Below are 20633 nucleotides of genomic sequence, written 5' to 3' on the forward strand. Positions count from 1 at the left end.
TGCTTTAAAAGAAAAATAATTTATTTCACACTTATTTTCAGAAAGTAATGCTTAGACATTTTCTCGTTAATCATATTTATCCATTTCCTACCAAGGCAAGTCAATATTTTCTGTATGTACAAAAAGTATTCATTGTGATAAAAAGGCTTGAGTATTGTCTGTTGCTGAAAGAGAAAAAATAAATTACCTTACCCTAAAAGCCTGTACATTAGTGTAAACCTGCACAATACTTCTTTAGGTATGTTTTATTAACCTCAAAATTAACTTACGTGATTTCTAAAAATATATTCATATACGCATAACATATTTTATCTAATGACTGGAATTTTGTAGTGTGTTTGTGTGTTATTTGTTCGTGAACTTCCCTTTATAAAACATACACTTCAATAAACTTTCCTTTATAAAATGTACACTTCAATAAACTCCTATACACAGCATTCATGAAGTTTCTACGATCTGTGGACGCCGGGCAAGGATGGATTCTTTACCATAGCGTCTCTGGGCTTCAACTAAAAATGAATTGACGTTTTTCCGCACAGCATCGCTGAAGAACACATGAGCCATCTGAGAGTGTATCATCGATCTGAACTCAAATGATACTGAGAAGTCAAGAGTGCAAGTGTCAGGCTGAAAAACAAACAGCAAAACTAATTTTAATTGTAATACCTATACAGGTCTACATTCCTTTATCCAAAATTCTGAAATTAGAAAAGTTCCGAAAACCAAAGATTTTTCGTGGAGTGTCAGCCACTGACAGCAGAGTGGCAGGCATCAGTTGTGTCTCAGCGCTTGTAGTGCTCACACGTGCATCTGCTGTTCGCTGATATTTTGTTTTTGCTTTTTATTTTGTGACTGTGTTTAATTTTACTGTGAAAATGTCAAAAAGAGCTTCAGATACCCCTATGGGTAACAGTGAGAAAAAGAAAAGGGAGCATCTGATGTTATCAATAACACAGAAACTAGAGTTACTACAGAAGCTTGAGTGTGGTGTGTCAGTGCGGCATCTTAATGAAGAAATGGTGTTGAATACAAATAAGCATGAGAAAAGTAGTGATGATGATGATGATGACATTGTGAACACAGGTGAAAAATTCCAGATAGACGATATGGTGAAAATGTGTGATCAGTTAAGTCTTTAAAAATGCCATTTGTCATAGTGCTGCTTCATCACTTGAGAATCATGTTCCTGGTCTATAATTATCCCATTACTATTTCATTTATCAATATATTACTCTATAAATAAACCATAGTAGTATTTGTAGTCTTTATTTATCCCACTTCATGTGAGTATTCATACGCTTTTGCTGCAGTGTTAATGTTTGATTATGGTGTGCTGCCCTAGACTCCCCCCTCTTCATTCTGAAATTCGAAAAATTCTGAAATTCAAAATACTACTGGCCCCAAGGGTTTCGGATAAAGGAATGTGTACTTGTAATACACTTTACAACGCTTTGCTTTATGGTGTTTTGCTAATGTAGCGATTTTCAATTATACCCAATCTTCATTTATTCAGACTTTCTACAATAAATATATACACCATTCACCATAAACTAAGGACAAAAATATTTTAAGGTAGGTACAGGTTGACCATAACTAACCCAGCATCATCGGGACCTGTAGAGTGCCGGATTAGCGATTTTGCTGGATTACAGAGTGGTTAGGTTAGAATATACTTAACCCAATGGCGATATTCTCATATCAGCAATTTCAGCCAATTTACGCTCTATTTTTGGCCCATTCCATTGTTCCAGTCTACCAAACTCATAGCTATTTTGCTAGTATTTCTTCTATTTTGTCGACTGAGTACAAGAAACCGCCCATTTACCTATTTCAACTACCCAATAAAGTGATAAGAAATCAGTAATTACACCTATTTCACACAAATTTCAAGAGATGCCAATTTCAAAATAGGGTTCAGAATAAACAATGCAGACATTCCTAACAAAAACAGAAGATTTACTGTTATGCAGACTATTGTATTGTTGTAATAACTGTATAAATAATGTCAACCCATCTGTGACTGTGTATTAGACTGGCCAGTTAGACATGTATTGGATGGTCATGTCATTTGTTTACACTTGAACATCGGCAAAATTAAAACATTTCCGCTATTATGAGCTCTATTTTAAGGTACTTTCCAGTGTGAAACCAATAAAAATTATATCTATTTCTGTAATATATCTTCCATTCTATCAAATGAGACCCCCCCCCAAAAAAAAGAATACAACCATACAAACCAGACGAAAATACACCACAAAGTTGCTTTTACACTAAAAGCACAGTCGCTGTTTTTTTCATTATGCACTACATGCTGCAGGATTTTTATTATATAGTGCACACTTACCACACAGACCTATTCTTTCACATGTAGGCCCAAATTTACCGATCAGAGCTTATCTGAGTGAGCCGAGCTCATGGCGACTGACAGTGGCTTCAAAGTCACCTTATCTTTTATGGACAATATATGGTGCATGTGCTTTACACAATAAGAAGCATTTCTTTCATTTGTTGGAACCATGGCTGGGGCTAAAAGTGAGCAGATTATAACAATAAATGGAGAAAAAGAAATTGGAATGACGTATGCAGCAAGTAGCGGCAGGTTGGTGTGGCGACCCCAGAAATTTGAAATTATGCTAGCCAAAATTAGTGCCAGATTACTGATGAAATCAGATTACTGACTGCCCAATTAGCGATGGCCAACCTGTAATGTGTGTACTGTATATGCAGTTTTTAGGCCTAGCTCTACTGCTCACTTAATATATGATAGTGTAAACATGTTATCAGGCTTTTATATACATTTGAAAGTGAAAAAATGGCCTTTTCACTTTACAGTCATAGCCTGGAACCTAACCCTGGTTATCCTGGGTAATTTTATTCATTCAAAAACTATGTAAAACTGACTCTAAATAAACTTTTCACTGACAAATTATCAGTAACTCACCTGCCCATGAATTCCTGGTGAGAATTTCCAAATTGTTAAGAGATGATTAAATAATTTGCCTTCGGTGCAGACAGCCCTCACCAGGTGTGGCCGTGCCAGTGTAACACTCGAAGTATACGATTCGACCACAGGGGGGAACCCAACCACAAGGTCAGCCTAAAACAATTACATAACATAGCATTTGAAGAAAAAAGTAAGTATGAAGATGCATTACAGTGCTGTATATTTTATTTTTCATTAAAAAAACAAATTCCAGCAAAAGTGGTTTGATGCATATCATTTTTTTACTGACTCACGAAATCGTAATGACACGATTGCAAACAAACCATACCCCGGCCGGGATTGAACCCGCGGTCATAGAGTCTCAAAACTCCAGCCCATCGCGTTAGCCACTAGACCAGCTAGCCACAATAAGATTTGTCCAACTAGGTATATTTCTACGCCATAGGAAGGTTAGCACAGGCACCACTGTGACCACAAATGCAAGTTTTTACAGATGAATCTCCAGCTAGCGTGGCCGTGACGAACTCTAGCTCAAGTCCCTTCACTGCCGTCAACATGACTCACGAAATCGTAATGACACGATTGCAAACAAACCATACCCCGGCCGGGATTGAACCTGCGGTCATAAAGTCTCAAAACTCCAGCCAGTCGCGTTAGCCACTAGACCAGCTAGCCACAATAAGATTCATCCAACTAGGTATATTTCTACACCATAGGAAGGTTAGCACAGGCACCACTGTGACCACAAATGCAAGTTTTTACAGACGAATCTCCAGCTAGCGTGGCCGTGACGATTTCGTGAGTCATGTTGACGGCAGTGAAGGGACTTGAGCTAGAGTTCGTCACGGCCACGATAGCTGGAGATTCGTCTGTAAAAACTTGCATTTGTGGTCACAGTGGTGCCTGTGCTAGCCTTCCTATGGTGTAGAAATATACCTAGTTGGACGAATCTTATTGTGGCTAGCTGGTCTAGTGGCTAACGCGACGGGCTGGAGTTTTGAGACTCTATAACCGCGGGTTCAATCCCGGCCGGGGTATGGTTCATTTTTTTTACTGAGATGACAGTAGTTTTTAAGCATTAAGATTAGTTTCCCTGAAATGCACTGCATGCTAGTGGCTTTCTTTTATACCTAACAATATTTTATTACATGTAAACTCCATTACCTGTATACTACAGAAAAAATAAATTATTTGTATTTGAATTTAACAATACAGATATGCATCACCTTGCTAACCTTGTCGGAACCTTTAGATTAAGTTTTACAGTATACACAATGTACATTAAACCCTCAGGTTAGCAAACTAATAGGGATAAAGAGGTTATTGATAATGCCAATTGTGGTGGATGGAGCCAAGATCATTTTGCCATGATCAAAACAACAATGGACAAAGTCATAAACAACGGATAGAGTACGTTGTTCCAAATTAAATGACCCAGCAGACTTTGTCCTGTACTTCTGAAGTCCAATAAATAGAGGACTGTACCACCCACATAATTTTATGGGGTACTTCTATTATTTGCCAGTTTTCATGATGCTGTTCAATACTAATTAACATCCTACTTTTCAAAGTTAATGATGTACTGCACAGATACTTTCTCTCCATGTTTACAAATGCATTTATAACTAGCATTTTCAAGATGAAAATTTAGCCTTTAAAATCCCATTCTTACATAATGCACAGATTATTTCCCTTTTGCACTCTAGGTAATGGGAAGCATTTAAACATAAATTAAGAGCATCACTGACATCAAGGCATTTCCTTTGAAGGCAAAGTAGCTACAGGGAAAACCACTCTCTGACTAACCTTAAGGAATCCTGGTCTTCTTGATGTCACCTGAGATTTTTTGCAATAAGGAACAAACTTATGATAATGTTCCACTTCAGATACCACATCAAACATCTGGTTCATGGAGTACCTGTGAGTGGAATACTATGTTTATTTTTTTTATTAACACATTGGCCGTTTCCCACCGAGGCAGGGTGACCTGAAAAAGAAGAAACATTTTCATCATCATTCACTCGATCACTGTCTTGCCAGAGGGATGCCTACACTACAGTTAAAAAACTGCAACATATCAACACCCCTTCCTTCAGAATGCAGCACTGTATTTTCCACCTCCAGGGGTTGCTGGTTTCCCTAAATCCTTCACAAATGTTACTTTGTTTGCATCCCAACAGCACATAAAGTCATAAAAACCATCTGTCTCCACTTACTCCTATCTAACACACTCTCACACACTTGCTGGAAGTCCAAACTCCTCACACACAAAACCTCCTTTATCCCCTCCCTCCAACCTTTCCTAGGCCGACTCCTACTCTGCCTTCCACTACTGTTTTATAAGCTCTCAAAGTCATTTTATTTCATTCCAGCCTCTCAATATGTCCGAACCACCTCAACAACCCCTCCTTAGCCCTCTGGATACTACTTTTAGTAACTCTGCATTTCCTCCTAATTTCCAAACTACAATTTTCTGCATTATAATCACACTGCACATTGCCCTCAGACATGACATCTCCACTGCCTCCAGACTTCTCATTGTTGCAAAATTCACTACCCATACTTCACACCCATATAAGAGTGTTGGTATAATTATACTCTCAAACATTCCCCTCTTTGCTTCCATGGATAACATTCTTCGTCTCCAGACTCCTCAGTGAACTACTCACCTTTTTTCCCTCATCAATTCTAAGATTCATCTCCCAAATATCTGAATACATTCACTTCCTCCTTACTCCTCCCTTCATCCAATCTGATATCTAGTCTTTCATTACCTAAATTTTTTGATATCCTCATCACCTCACTCTTTCCTATGTTCACTTACAATTTCCTGCTTTTACATACCCTATTGTCCAGCAACCTCAGCAATTCCTCTTCAGAATCTCTCAAAAGCACAGTGTCAATAGCAAAAAGCTACTCTGACAACTCCCACTCTGTGTTAGATTCATTATCTTTTAATTCCATACCTCTTGCCAACACCCGTGTATTCACTTCAAAGAAAGAGGAGAGTACAAGTTTAAGGATCAACATGGGTCTTAAGTATAGTCTATGTGTATCTGTAAACCCATGTGGGTCCTTTAGCAAAAGTAGTAGTGGAAGCTCCATCTTCTGTCTGCTGAACACAAGAAAAACACATTATCACCCTCTAGTGGAAGTGGAGAGACAGTCATGAGAGGGGTCAGGATGATAGGTTTTAATGGAATAAAAAATAAGTCAGTAGACAGCTTTCCTCCTGAAGATGGGACTAGAAATTGGATATCATTCCATACACACACACTTATGAAAATATCTAAATCCTTAAGTATAGTTTGCATTAGAAAACAACAATTTTCATATTAATACTTTGACTACCACATAATTATTTAACGAAAAGCACTTTTTAGTACATTATATCTTACACGGAATTCGATTTATAGAACTTATTGTTAAAAAAGACAAAATGTTTAATATGCTTAAATAACAAGAACTAAACAACAAGATACCCAAGAACACGTCTCTCTGAATATTCCTTCTTCTTTCCACCAAGGACGCCTCCCATGAGTCTGCGTTCTGGAAGAAGGCATGGCCAGGAAGGGCAGGGCTGCAGTAGCGGACGATTTTCTACAAAACTTACTCTCCTTTCCTCTATTTTTGTACTCTTTGAATGCCATGCCTTTACCTGGCGCGTGCTGCGCATAAAACAGAGAAAATATAAATTGCAGTAAAAGCTGCTCAAAAAATACAAACTGTCAACATGGTTTTGGTTTCAAAAACAGTGATTATTCTTGAAATACATACCATACCTACTGTAAGAGTTCTCGTTACTTATAGTAGCATTTTAACCCGATTTAACAGCCACTCTTGATGCTGGTGAGGGGGTTCTTGATCTAGGGAATTGGACCTGTGCTCCAATTCCTTGAGCCAAGCCCGAATGCCTTCCATTTCCCCAGGCACTGTATGACTCATACGGATTTGTTTCCCCCCATGAATGTAATAAAATGCAGACCCTCAATATATGTAATGGAATAACAGAGAGGAGTGTCTGAGTGTTAGTGAAGTCAGAATACTGTAAAGTTAAAATATAACACAAAAAACACTACTTTACTATATACACCTAATATAGTACTGTACACACAATTTACAGATAAACTACAATAAACATTGAAAATAAAGTGGGTAAAAGTACAATTTAACCAGTGGATTTTGCCAATAATTTAAAAAATACATTATATCGAGGGCCACTGTGACTTGCAGCAGTGCTCCTAACATAATTCAACAGAGTGCGAGCAGGAAGCAAAGCCTGCACAAAAAGGCACAATATATGATATGGCTCATTTGGTTTAAAGTGCACAGTAGCTACAGACCCCACTTCACTGCTGTGAAGTGGGGTCTGTAGAAGGTGGTGATGCCCTAGTGTCAGCTGTATAAGTACTGCAGGGTAAAAATAGAGCAATCTGTTACATATGCCCGAGAATTCCCCATGCAACCATCATCTACTGACAACTCTGCAACGACATTAACACGAGAACCACAACTATTTACTACGGCCCAAGAACCACAACCATCAACCTTAGCCCAATAATCCCAGTCATCCACCTCAGGCCAGTAGAGCCACACCAACACTCTCCAATCATGCCAAAACCAACAGGTATCACAAACTGGAATTTAAGGAAAAAACAAATTGTTTTACTTGGTTAAGTAAGGCACGTGCTTAAGTTAGATATCCTTATTATGAAGCGTTTTGCCTACAAAGTAGGCTTCTTCAGACAAACAGAAAGGAGATTAATATGGAGACAGCGGAAGTGGTGGAGAAGTAAAGATGTGATCAGTTCATCACCTTTGAGCTTATCAGTCCCTCAGCCTGGTGATGTGATCAGCAAGATTATCATTATATTCATGGGGAACAAATGCTCAGGTAGCATCAGTGAGGCAAGAACTTTGAGTAGCTTAGATTGGACAGGTACATGAGTGGGTGTAGATGGGTGAGAGTTGGACCTGCTTAGTAAGGGCCAACAGGTCTACTGCAGGGTTCCTTTATTTTTGTGTTCCTGAAGAACTAAATCCATATGGGTCATACAGCACATTGGTCCAGCCCCTTTTTTGCCATGCCACACCCTCTTGTCTGTTATATATACTCTGCCTGTGGTTATCATGGTAGGACTGAAGAAATTTAAAACGACTTTGGAGTAAACACTTAAGAAGGACTATTTAAAAATGGTCCAGTCCTGGGATCCTGATTGCTTGTGGTTAAAAGGGATCAAAGTCCCAGGACCAAAATCTTTTCTAGTAAATATGTCCTAGTTCTTGCTCACACAGCTTTTTACACTACATTTTGGTATCAATTACCATCCTTTATACAGGTAACAGGACTCAAGAAACTCTTTATGCTGAAGCATATCCTCCTTTGATATACCTTTGATATACCTTTGAAAATTTTCGAGAGTATATCTACTCTCTGAGCCCGGCCATGGGCCAGGCTCATCTGGTGCTTGCCTGGTCAACCAGGCTATTGCTGCTGGAGGCCTGCTGCCCCACATATCCATCACAGCCTGGTTGATCTGGCACCTGGTGAAGATACTTGTCTAGTTTCCTCTTGAAGGCTTCAACACTTGTTCCAGCAGTGTTTCTGATATCTTCTGGTAAGATGTTGAAAAGTCTGGGACCACAGATGTTGATACAGTGTTCCATTATTGTCCCCACCGCACCCCTGCTCCTCACTGGGTTTATTTTACACTTCCTCCCATATCTCTCACTCCAGTATGTTGTTATGGCAGTGTGCAGATTTGGGACCAAGCCCTCGAGTACCTTCCAGGTATATATTATCATGTACCTCTCTCTCCTCCGCTCCAATGAGTACATGTTCAAGACTTGCAGGCGTTCCCAGTAGTTTAGGTGCTTTACTGGCTCAATGTGAGCCATAAACGATCTCTGTATTTGTTCCAGCTCCGATATTTCTCCTGCCCTGAATGGGGCCGTCAGCACTGAGCAATATTCTAAGTGAGGGAGCACTAGTGATTTGAAGAGTGTCACCATCGGCATTATTTCCCTTGTTTTGAAAGTTCTCAATACCCACCCAGTCATCTTCCTGGCTGTCATGATCTTTGTCTTGTTATGATCTTTAAAAGAAAGGTCCGCTGACATAATTATTCCTAGGTCTTCTACGTGTTCCTTATGTTCTATTTGGTGACCCTCTTGAGTTTTGTATATAGTGCTCCTTTTGAGTTCTTCAGGTCCGATCTATACAAGGGGAGGATAGCACCAATTTCATGAATCAAGAGCCCATCACTTGCATCAAGTGCCCCCTTCCCCCTACACTCTATGAAGCTACCAAACCAGAGCTGAACACTTAAATTGTAGCTTTAAAAAAATTTTAAGAAATTATGTGAGTGGGTATGAGTAAGACCTACATAATATGATCCCAAAAAAACTGATTAGTATGAGCCAGTTGGACCTGTCTAGCAAGAACAAGTAGGACCTGCCTAGCAAGAACTAGCAAAACCTGACTAATATGAGTGAGTAGAACCTGCCTAGTATGAGCCAGTAGGACCTGCCTAGTATGAGCCAGTAGGACCTGCCTAGTATGAGCCAGTAGGACCTGCCTAGTATGAGCCAGTAGGGCCAGCCTAGTATGAGCCAGTAGGACCTGTCTAGTATGAGTCAGTAGGATCTGCCTAGTATGAGCCAGTAGGACCTATCTAGTATGAGTCAGTAGGACCTGTCTAGTACGAGCCAGTAGGACCTGCCTAGTATGAGCCAGTAGGACCTGCCTAGTATGAGCCAGTAGGACCTGCCTAGTATGAGCCAGTAGGACCTGCCTAGTATGAGCCAGTAGGACCTGCCTAGTATGAGCCAGTAGGACCTGCCTAGTATGAGCCAGTAGGGCCAGCCTAGTATGAGCCAGTAGGACCTGTCTAGTATGAGTCAGTAGGATCTGCCTAGTATGAGCCAGTAGGACCTGTCTAGTATGAGTCAGTAGGACCTGTCTAGTACGAGCCAGTAGGACCTGCCTAGTATGAGCCAGTAGGACCTGTCTAGTATGAGCCAGTAGAGCCAGCCTAGTATGAGCCAGTAGGACCTGTCTAGTATGAGTCAGTAGGATCTGCCTAGTATGAGCCAGTAGGACCTGTCTAGTATGAGCCAGTAGGACCTGTCTAGTATGAGTCAGTAGGATCTGCCTAGTATGAGCCAGTAGGCCCTGCCTAGTATGAGCCAGTAGGACCTGTCTAGTATGAGCCAGTAGGACCTGCCTAGTATGAGCCAGTAGGACCTGTCTAGTATGAGCCAGTAGGACCTGCCTAGTATGAGCCAGCAGGACCTGCCTAGTATGAGCCAGTAGGACCTGCCTAGTATGAGCCAGTAGGACCTGTCTAGTATGAGCCAGTAGGACCTGCCTAGTATGAGCCAGTAGGACCTGCCTAGTATGAGCCAGTAGGACCTGTCTAGTATGAGCCAGTAGGACCTGCTTAGTGTGAGCCAGTAGGATCTGCCTAGTATGAGCCAGTAGGATCTGCCTAGTATGAGCCAGTAGGACCTGTCTAGTATGAGCCAGTAGGACCTGTCTAGTATGAGCCAGTAGGACCTGTCTAGTATGAGCCAGTAGGACCTGCCTAGTATGAGCCAGTAGGACCTGTCTAGTATGAGCCAGTAGGACCTGTCTAGTATGAGCCAGTAGGACCTGCCTAGTATGAGCCAGTAGGACCTGTCTAGTATGAGCCAGTAGGACCTGCCTAGTATGAGCCAGTAGGACCTGTCTAATATGAGCCAGTGGGACCTGTCTAGTATGAGCCAGTAGGACCTGTCTAGTATGAGCCAGTAGGACCTGTCTAGTATGAGCCAGTAGGACCTGCCTAGTATGAGCCAGTAGGACCTGCCTAATATGAGCCAGTAGGACCTCTCTAGTATGAGCCAGTAGGACCTGCCTAGTATGAGCCAGTAGGACCTGTCTAGTATGAGCCAGTAGGACCTGCCTAATATAAGCCAGTAAGGCCTACACAGTATGAGTTAGTAGGCCTATGGATGTAAAACAAAAAGACATTTTAATCGCTTTATTATGGGCCAAAAACCCATCCAGTGGGCAAAAATATTACAGGACAACGTTTTACCCACACAATAGACTCTATGAAGTTATAAACAGATTTAATGAAGCCCACCATGGGCGAAACGTTGTCAATTATGAATAGCATTATACTGCATTTTTTTTCCTTATGCTGGTATTTTAGTCACGAGAGGGAGCGCTAAACCTGTAGGTGTCGTACTGCGCCTGGAGGGATGGGAAGCATTCAGGTTCGATCCAAGGAAGGGGAGCACAGATCCAATACCTTGGATCAAGAGCCCCTCACCGACATCAAGGAGCCTCCCTCGAGGTGGGGTCATTTTATACCATTGCCCGAAGTACTCTGCGTCCTATGGGTTTTATGATTATTGCATATTTTGTAAATTTAGTGACTGAAATACAGAATCTAAATCAAAATCAAATTTGTCCACTGATGCAATATCTATCCCATTCTGGCCGGCACCTGCTGTCATATAATAACCTGCATTAGTTACCTCATAAGTGTCCTGGTGGCACCGCCCATATACCCGAGGGCGGCTCTCTGTGCCAGCTTCATATTTTGACTTATATATATGAGTAAATTACATTAATTTTAAGTTTCGTATTAAGAGCTCCGGAAAACAGCTGATGGTTGTTGTTGTTGGAGGCCTTAAGGGCAGCCACAGCCAGAGCTGTACTGAACCCTGTCTCCCAGTGTCCAGGAATATTGTAAGTAAGTAAGTAAGTAAGTAAGTAAGTAAGTAAGTTCATTCAAGTATACACAAATACAGTTACATAGATTATCATACATAGCAGCATATGTGTATAGAACCTGGGATAACCCAAAAGAGTCAGACAGAGTAAATATTTCCATTGGGGTCCTTTACTTATTTTCATTGGAGTCCTTGACCAAATTTTGGGGTAAAAAGCAATAGATGAAAAGTAAAAGATGGAAATCCGACAACTTGTAGTTGATAACAACACATAAGATGTAATTGGAAACTTTAGTTAGAGGTTGTATCACCTGTATGGCAAACTTTATCAAGTTTGATAAGACAAGACTTGTCAGTATTATTTGTCATTAATAAAATGAAATCAGATTTGATAAAGACTGTTGTACAGGCGAAACGTTGTTTAAATAAATTTTCTAATCGTTCCATGTCTGTTTTTAAGAACCTAAAGTATTTTGTTTTTTTTAGCAGTGAGGGTGGACCCAATGGAAATATGTTACTCTGTCTGACTTTTTTGGGTTATCCTAGGGTTTCTACACATATGCTGCTTTGTATGATTATCTATGTACTGTAACTGTATTTGTGTATACCTGAATAAACTTACTTATTTACTTACTTATTCCCAGAGATCTAGGAGAGCCGGACACATGCATCCTATCTGAGTTAGTTACCGAGACTCTTCTAAAGCCGTATAAAATTCGCAAAGCTAAAAAAAAAAAAAAAGAGCCGATACTTAGTTCAGTTTGTAATACAGTTGGTAGAATTACCGACAATATGTAAAGTAAAAGGACACAAATGCAACTAATGTGACTTTTTATTGTGGCAACGTTTCGCTCTCCAGGAGCTTTATCAAGCCATTACAAACAATACATGTATGTATGTATAATGTTCGCCAAGACCGTAGTCCTGGCACGGGTCTCAATCTTGCGATGACCCGTCTCTGGCTCCCGAGGGAGAAAGGTTTCTACAATGATGCGACATATGCTGTTCAAGCACTCTTCTGGTCAGTTCAACTGGTGCATCTCATAAGCGACAACACCGTATGTACTCCTAACTATGGACACTAGCGAGGAGGAGGATATGTCGTTATCACAGGTAACAGATTGTCTGGTTCGTTGACTCCATGGTACACTAGAGTGGCCGCAGTCATCTCTGGTTCCTCTTCGGGAGGGAATATCGCTCCTAGTTGCCTGCGGAGTGTCTCAGTAACTTCGCACTCCAGAAGATAGTGTGTTAGGGGCCGCTGGACAATGTGCTGACAGTACTGGCACATCTCCTCCTCAGCCTTGTCTACCATCATCTTGGCTGTGGGAAAGCCCAAACGAAGCCGATGGATGGCGGTACACTGCGCTCTGGACCAGCTTCTATCATATGGAGGGGGTTCTCCCTGAGTCGCTGCTCGGTACCACTGTTGAGATGGGGTATCACCTAAGACCTCCCCCATAAGTTTCATGGCTCTGGCAGCCACCAGTTTGGTCTGTCGTAGGCTGATTGGGACAGTAATCCCAACATGTGGATAGCCTGTTGCTGCCTTGGCTGCATCATCTGCCGCCTCATTTCCCCGGATACCAGCATGGCTGGGGATCCAGTTCAATGTCGATCTGTTACCCTGAACTTCTAAGGCTGTCATTATGCTCAGGATCGATGTGATGAGGTGAACATTGTCCTGTGGTTGAGGATGGGAGAGGGCATTGATTGCAGACGTAGAATCAACATGTATGACAGGTCGGAGTCGATGTCGTAGGGCATGTGACAATGCCTGCTGAATCGCCACCAGCTCAGCTTGAAGGATCGTGCAGTGGTCAGGGAGTCGCCAGCCTTGTGTGTGACCATTGTGGTACAGTCCAGCTGCTGCTCTCTTCCTGTCAGGGTCGACAGAACTATCTGTGAAATACACTGCACATGTGCCTCCCTCTGCCAGTGCCATGCTTGTCTCAGCATGATTGCTGAGAGTGTCTTGACTGCAGAGACGCTTAGAGATGGGTAGCTGCATGATGCAAACATCGGCTGGATCTGGGCGCCAGGGAGGTGGTGGATGGTACCCAGCAACAGGAAGGTCACAACTCTTCTCAAGGAGTAGTTGTATAGGCAGCAGCTTCCGCCCAGCAGCACAAAACGAACGAATCCAGGAGTAGTCCGTGAAGAGTGTGGGATCTTGTGCCATGGTTGTCAATATCCGTCTCCTTAGTGGGGTACCTTGCTGCCTGTGCAGAATCGTGGCCACTTTGCAGGCGTTTATGTATCTTACTCTGTCAGCCAAGGAAGGAAGCCGGGCCTCAGATCTGAGACATACTGTGTTGGTCCAGATGGGGGCCCCAAGCATAGTTCTTATCGCCTGATTTTGTACGACCTCCACTCTTTGCCTGCTCTGCGGGAAGAGATGAGCTAACGCCGGTGCACCGTAGTCAATGAGCGAGCGTATAGCTTGTATATAGTACAAGCGAAGTACATCTTTGCTTGCCCCTGCACGGTGCCTCGTCATGGCTCTCATGGCGTTGAGTCTGAGTAGAGCACGTGACCTGACATACTCGGCCTGTTTCTGAAAGGTCAGCTTTTTATCAATGTAGATTCCCAAGTACAGGAAGGAGCCTGTCCACTCAAGTTCTATATCCTGAATACGTAATCTATTCACAAGATCTGGTCCCTTGAACATCATTGCAAGAGATTTCTCGGCCGAGATCTTGAGGCCTAGTTCCTTGCAAGACTGCGTAATTAGGTCCAAAGCTCTCTGAGCCTGTCGTTCTAAATTGCCTTTCCCATTCACTACGAGTGCAAGATCATCAGCATAGCTGAGGAGCTGTGTACCACTATGAAAGGGAAGGCTCACAAGTTCCTGCATAAGAATGTTAAACAGGGTAGGACTGAGCACACCTCCTTGTGGCGTACCGTTTTCCAGGGATTTAAAGGAAGAGTAGTGTCCCTGAAAGCTGACACAGGCCTGCCTGCCCCTAAGGTAGGACTCTATCCAGGCCAGGAGGCGTCCTTTGATATCCTTTTACTCATGTACGAATCAATTGCTCTACCATATTGTATTACTTTTGTCACTACTACTACTACTACTACTACTACTACCACTAGTGAACATCGAAATGGTACCTCACTAGTATTGCCCCTCACTCTGAGCCTTTATATACCCTCTGTGTCAATGTATTGTTTGTAATGGCTTGATAAAGCTCCTGGAGAGAGAAACGTTGCCACAATAAAAAAGTCACATTAGTTGCATTTGTGTCCTTTTACTTTACATACTTAGTTCAGTTGCCAATATGACGCCGTCGAGGTAAAAGCAGAAATATAAACATAAGAATGTCGGAACACTACAGTAGGTTTACTGGCCCAAGCTAGGAGGTCCGACTCATACCTAGATATACCTACTCAGACACCCGTCCAACCATCATTTAAAGCTGGCCTAAGTTGTTCTTGCCTCAATGACGTTACTTGGGAGTTTGGTCCACTCATCTACAACTCTATTGCCAAACGAGTGCTTCACAATATAGGTTCAAAATCTAAACTTGTCCAACTTGAATTCATTTCTGGAAGTCCTGTCTTGGCTAGATATTTTCTGTGTGTGTGATGAATGGTTTGAAAAACCGACAAGTTGAAGATTGAGACACTTATGCAGCATATGGGAATCTTTATTCAGGAAACGTTTCGCCACACAGTGGCTTCATCAGTCAGGTTATTCACATCTTTATCCCATATTTCCATTTATACACTTCAGTCATATCTCCTTTAATCTTACGTCTTTCCAGAGTGTGCAAATAAGCCTTCAACATGTCTTTTTAGGAAAGGCTTCTGATGAAAACTTAGACACACATGCAACATCTGGGTATCTTTATTGTAGACGTTTCGCCATCCAGTGACTTTATCAATACAGATTCTAGGACATAATTTGAAGACAGTAGAACTATATACAAAAGATGAGGTAATCAGTCCCTCAGCCTTGGAGTTGGTGTTAAGAGCACCGTAGTTGTGAAGATTCTGGAGCAGAGGTCAGGAGACTGGCAACCAAAGTCCTAGTGTTCATCTTGTCTCTGTCGAGTGGATACAGACTTTGAAGTTTAGATATTACCTAGTTTGTTGGTCATTCGTGGGAATGGGATCAGTTGTTGAACTATATTCTGCTTCTATGTAGTGGGAAGATCCCTCCTTCTAAAGTGTTTTCAGTGGTGAATTGGACCTTCAAGGTGGCAAGGTCATGTTTTTATGTATTAGTACTGGCACAGTGCCAGCGATCTGACACTAAACTCACTAATCAGCAGTCAGAGAAATAGAGACCGCTGCCTCAATACGTCATATAAAATTGCGGAATTCACTACATGACCTGAAAATAACGTGTGCCAACAGGCTTCTATAGACTAATAACACTGCCGACAACTAGAGGATGAAATTGTGAGTGAAAGGGAAGGTTGCCAGGGAGGACACCAAGATCTGCCCTCCTCCATGCTACACTTGTATAAGCATTACTCTAACTACATTTAATATGCCCAGCTGTGTGAACCATACGAGTTTAGTGTTTGTTTTTGGATAACGTAATAAAATAGTTACTATTGGTCAATAGGCATATTATAATGCTCTACTCTTAAAATACTACCAAATCCTTCTAAACTTTAGCAGCCTATTTCAAGCCTTTTTTTTTTGTCTTGTAGAGGAATTAGTTATAACACTGTGGGTAATGTTAATTCTCAAGAACCTCTAAAGACGTGTGTGTAAACACACGAAAGCACTGTTTTTTTTCTTATGTACACTTACACATGTGGCCTGGTCACAGACCGGGCCGCGGGGGCGTTGACCCCCGGGACTCTCTCCAGGTATACTCCGGTTTACCCATACACACGTGGAATAGTCTGGGAAGTGATGTAGTGGAGGCAGGATCCATATACAGCTTTAAGGAGAGGTATGATAAAGCTCATTGAACGGGAAAAGTGACCGAGTAGTGGCCAGTGAAGAAGCGGGGTCAGGAGCTGTGAATCGACCCCTGGAACCACAACTAGGTGAGTACATACACATGCCAGGTGGGCCGGGCGAGGAACATACAGGACATCCACAATCAAGAGAGGTTGGTCAAGGTGAAGGTCGGGGAGACGAGAGTTTATAAAAGAACCCGTGTGTGATAGTTGACCAATGACGCCACTTATGAGCAGTGACCTCATTCATGAGCAGTGACCTCACTCATGAGCAGTGTCCTCATTCATAAACAGTGACTTCACTCATGATGACTGATACTCAACATATGAATGCCCTGAACGCAGGTGGATAAATAAAACTTACTCCTAAGGCTCGCAGAACGGTGCGGTACGATATTGTTAATATTTTTTCTTAAAAAGTACGCTACGAAATTATGCTGCGGTATAAGAACATAAGAAAGGAGGAACACTGCAGCAGGCCTGTTGGCCCATACTAGGCAGGTCCTTTACAATCCATCCCACTAACAAATCATTTGCCCAACCCAATTTTCAATGCTACCCAAGAAATAAGCTCTGATGTGCAAGTCCCACTCAAATCCAACCCTTCTCACTCATGTATTCATCCAACCTAAATTTGAAACTACCCAAAGTCCTAGCCTCAATAACCCAACTAAGTAGACTGTTCCGCTCATCAACTACCCTATTTCCAAACCAATACTTTCCTATGTCCATTCTAAATCTAAACTTATCAGTGGTGACGTGTACTTAGCTCAGTGGTGACGTGTACTTAGCTCAGTGGTGACGTGTACTTAGCTCAGTGGTGACGTGTACTTAGCTCTGTGAAGACCTGTTTGTGCGCTCTCTACGGATTGAAGCAAGATGCCCTCCATCGAGCAACTTTACCAACAGCTTAAGGAAGAATTGAGGATGGCGAAGATGGAGATTCGGCGACTGACCGAGGAAAACAAGAAGATTCGTAGTAGTCCTCCTGTTTTGAGTCCTCAGGTCAAGAAGGGAAACTGGTCAGTGGCTGGACAACTGTGATGAATGGTTTTGAAAATCGACAAGTTGAAGAATTGAGACACTTATGCAACACATGGGAATCTTTATTGAAGAAACGTTTCGCCACACAGTGGCTTCATCAGTCCAATACAAAGTAGAAATGGGTAAGGAGAGTAGAAGTTTGAGGTAATCAGTCCCTCAACCTGGAAACGATGTGTTCAGTCCATTACTCTTGTAGGAAGTGCAGCACATGGCCAGAGAGATGGCTTATATACTGCGGTGAGATGAGTTGAAGCAGGAGGAGGCGGGATCACAGTGGAACCTGCCACTAGTGTAAGTAGGTCGTCGTCCAAAGGTTGGGCAAGCGCTGAAGTCTTTGTACCAAGATCCCATGATGTTGCAGTGTCTGGCATATGTGATGAATGGTTTTGAAAACCGACAAGTTGAAGAATTGAGACACTTATGCAACACATGGGAATCTTTATTGAAGAAACGTTTCGCCACACAGTGGCTTCATCAGTCCAATACAAAGTAGAAATGGGTAAGGAGAGTAGAAGTTTGAGGTAATCAGTCCCTCAACCTGGAAACGATGTGTTCAGTCCATCACTCTTGTAGGAAGTGCAGCACAGGGCCAGAGAGGTGGCTTATATACTGCGGTGAGATGAGTTGAAGCAGGAGGAGGTGGGATCACAGTGAGACCTTTGGACGATGACCTACTTACACTAGTGGCAGGTCCCACTGTGATCCCGCCTCCTCCTGCTTCAACTCATCTCACCGCAGTATATAAGCCACCTCTCTGGCCCTGTGCTGCACTTCCTACAAGAGTGATGGACTGAACACATCGTTTCCAGGTTGAGGGACTGATTACCTCAAACTTCTACTCTCCTTACCCATTTCTACTTTGTATTGGACTGATGAAGCCACTGTGTGGCGAAACGTTTCTTCAATAAAGATTCCCATGTGTTGCATAAGTGTCTCAATTCTTCGGCTGGACAGCAGGGAACGAAGTTGACAATCAAGAAGACGAATGGAAAGGTAGAAACGATGAAGAAGAAAGAGACTGCCGTGGAAACTGTCGTGGAAATATCTAATACATTCTCAGTGCTACCCGACGAATGTGAGTCGACTACTGGGAACGTCACGACGAACGACACCAAGGAAGGTAAGAATATTGTTGTTGTTGGGGATAGCCAAGTCAGGCATATGGATAGGGCGTTCTGCTTGAAGGACAGGAGTAGGAGACAGAGGTTTTGCTTTCCTGGGGCTGGGATGGAGGATATTGTTAGCCGTCTGGATGACATCACGAGAGGTAATGGGAGCAATCCTATTATCTGTCTCAGTGCTGGTGGCAACGATGTTGGCAGATGTAGGAGTGAAGACCTGATTAGCAGGTATAGGTCAGCAATAGAAATAATTAGGAGGAAGGGTGGGAACCCTGTCATATGTGGTATTTTGCCAAGGAGAGGAGTTGGAAATGAATGGTTGTCCAGGGCAATTGGTGTCAATTGCTGGCTGGACAAATACTGTAAGGAAAATGCGGTAACATTCATTGACAACTGGGACCTCTTCTATGGCAGAAATGACATGTATGCCAGGGATGGGGTTCACTTATCTAGGTCTGGGGTGGGGGCACTGGCAACTGCAGTGGAGGGAGCTGTTAGGACTTTAAACTAGGAATAGTTAGTGGTATGGGTTTTGGCAGGAAAACAGTGAAGTCCCAGTGTAGTAATATTATGAGTTCTAGGGGAACTAGTAATAAGCAGAACGAGGTAGATATTGAGAAGCCAGTGACACTGGGTGATAAGGACAGTAATAGGTTTAGTAGAAAAACAGAAATGAGCAGGAAGGGCAAAGAGAAAGGAGAGTCTTTCAATGTTTATTATGCTAATAGCCGTAGTGCTAGGAATAAGATGGATGAGTTGAGATTAGTTGCTAGTGCAGGTAACATTGATGTATTTGCCTTATCTGAGACGTGGTTTAATTCAAACAGTCGGGACATGCCTGCGGAATGTCACATTTAGGGTTTTAAATTGTTCCAAGTAGATAGAAGTATCGGGAAGGGGGGTGGGGTGGCATTGTATGTCCGAGATCGCTTGAACTGTTGCATAAAAACGGGTATTAAGTCTGAAGTAACACATACAGAGTCTGTTTGGATAGAATTTTTAGAGGAGCATGAAAAACTGATTTTAGGAGTGATATACCGTCCCCCAAACTTAGATAGGGACCAGGGGAGACTACTATGGGAGGAAATTGTTAAGGCCACAAGGCACAATAATGTAGTAATTCTAGGAGACTTTAACTTTAGTCATATTGATTGGAATTTCTTGACTGGGAATTTAGAATCATACGACTTCTTAGAAGTAGTTCAGGATTGTTTTTTGAAGCAGTTTGTGGCAGAACCTACAAGGGGAAATATCTTGCTTGACTTAGTTCTGGCAAACAATGAATTCCTTGTTAATAATTTAGAAATTTCAGAGGAACTGGGTGCTAGCGACCACAAATCAATTACATTTAGCATTGAATGGAAGTACGATAGTAGCGATAACTCAGTAACAGTCCCAGATTTTCGCTTAGCAGATTACGATGGGCTTAGAAAACACTTATCATCTGTTGACTGGGGTAACGAAGAGAGCTATCAATATGACAGTTTTCTGAACACTATACATAAGAACATAAGAATGTAGGAACACTGCAGAAGACCTACTGGCCCATGCGAGGCAGGTCTTTATCAAAACGACCTCTACCTAAAGCTACCCAAAGAACGTTTATCCCGTATAAAGAAATTAGATAAAATAGAAATGACCCAAAATGGATGAATAATAGGCTGAAATATCTACTAGGGCATAAGAAAAGAATTTATAGGCGTATCAAAAGAGGTGAGGGTCATCTTATGAATCAGTATATTGACATTAAGAGGGACATTAAAAGGGGATAAGAAAAGCTAAAGGGGACTATGAAATTAAAGTTGCTAGGGATTCTAAAACTAACCCTAAAATTTTTTTCCAGGTATATAGAACAAAAGTTAGAGATAAGATAGGCCC

The 20633-nt window shown here is 42.1% G+C and overlaps 1 protein-coding gene across 2 annotated transcripts; it reads right to left on the bottom strand.

The window, feature by feature from the left end:
- On the bottom strand, positions 1-11652 carry LOC128696958 (coenzyme Q-binding protein COQ10 homolog A, mitochondrial). Of its 2 annotated transcripts, XM_053788386.2 has the most exons (5): positions 11471-11649; positions 6427-6612; positions 4751-4862; positions 2942-3097; positions 1-627 (listed from the first exon to the last, which is right to left on the bottom strand). In XM_053788386.2, the coding sequence occupies exons 1-5, from the start codon at positions 11530-11532 to the stop codon at positions 439-441; spliced, it is 705 nt and encodes a 234-aa protein (XP_053644361.1). In that variant the 5' UTR covers positions 11533-11649; the 3' UTR covers positions 1-438. The 2 variants fall into 2 exon arrangements, with proteins under 2 accessions (XP_053644361.1, XP_053644362.1); XM_053788387.2 differs by lacking the exon at positions 6427-6612 and having other exon boundaries at positions 302-627; positions 11471-11652.
- Positions 11653-20633: the final 8981 nt, after the last annotated feature.

This window comes from Cherax quadricarinatus, chromosome 49 (genome assembly GCF_038502225.1).
Source record: "Cherax quadricarinatus isolate ZL_2023a chromosome 49, ASM3850222v1, whole genome shotgun sequence".
In the NCBI taxonomy this organism is placed as follows: Eukaryota; Metazoa; Arthropoda; class Malacostraca; order Decapoda; family Parastacidae; genus Cherax; species Cherax quadricarinatus.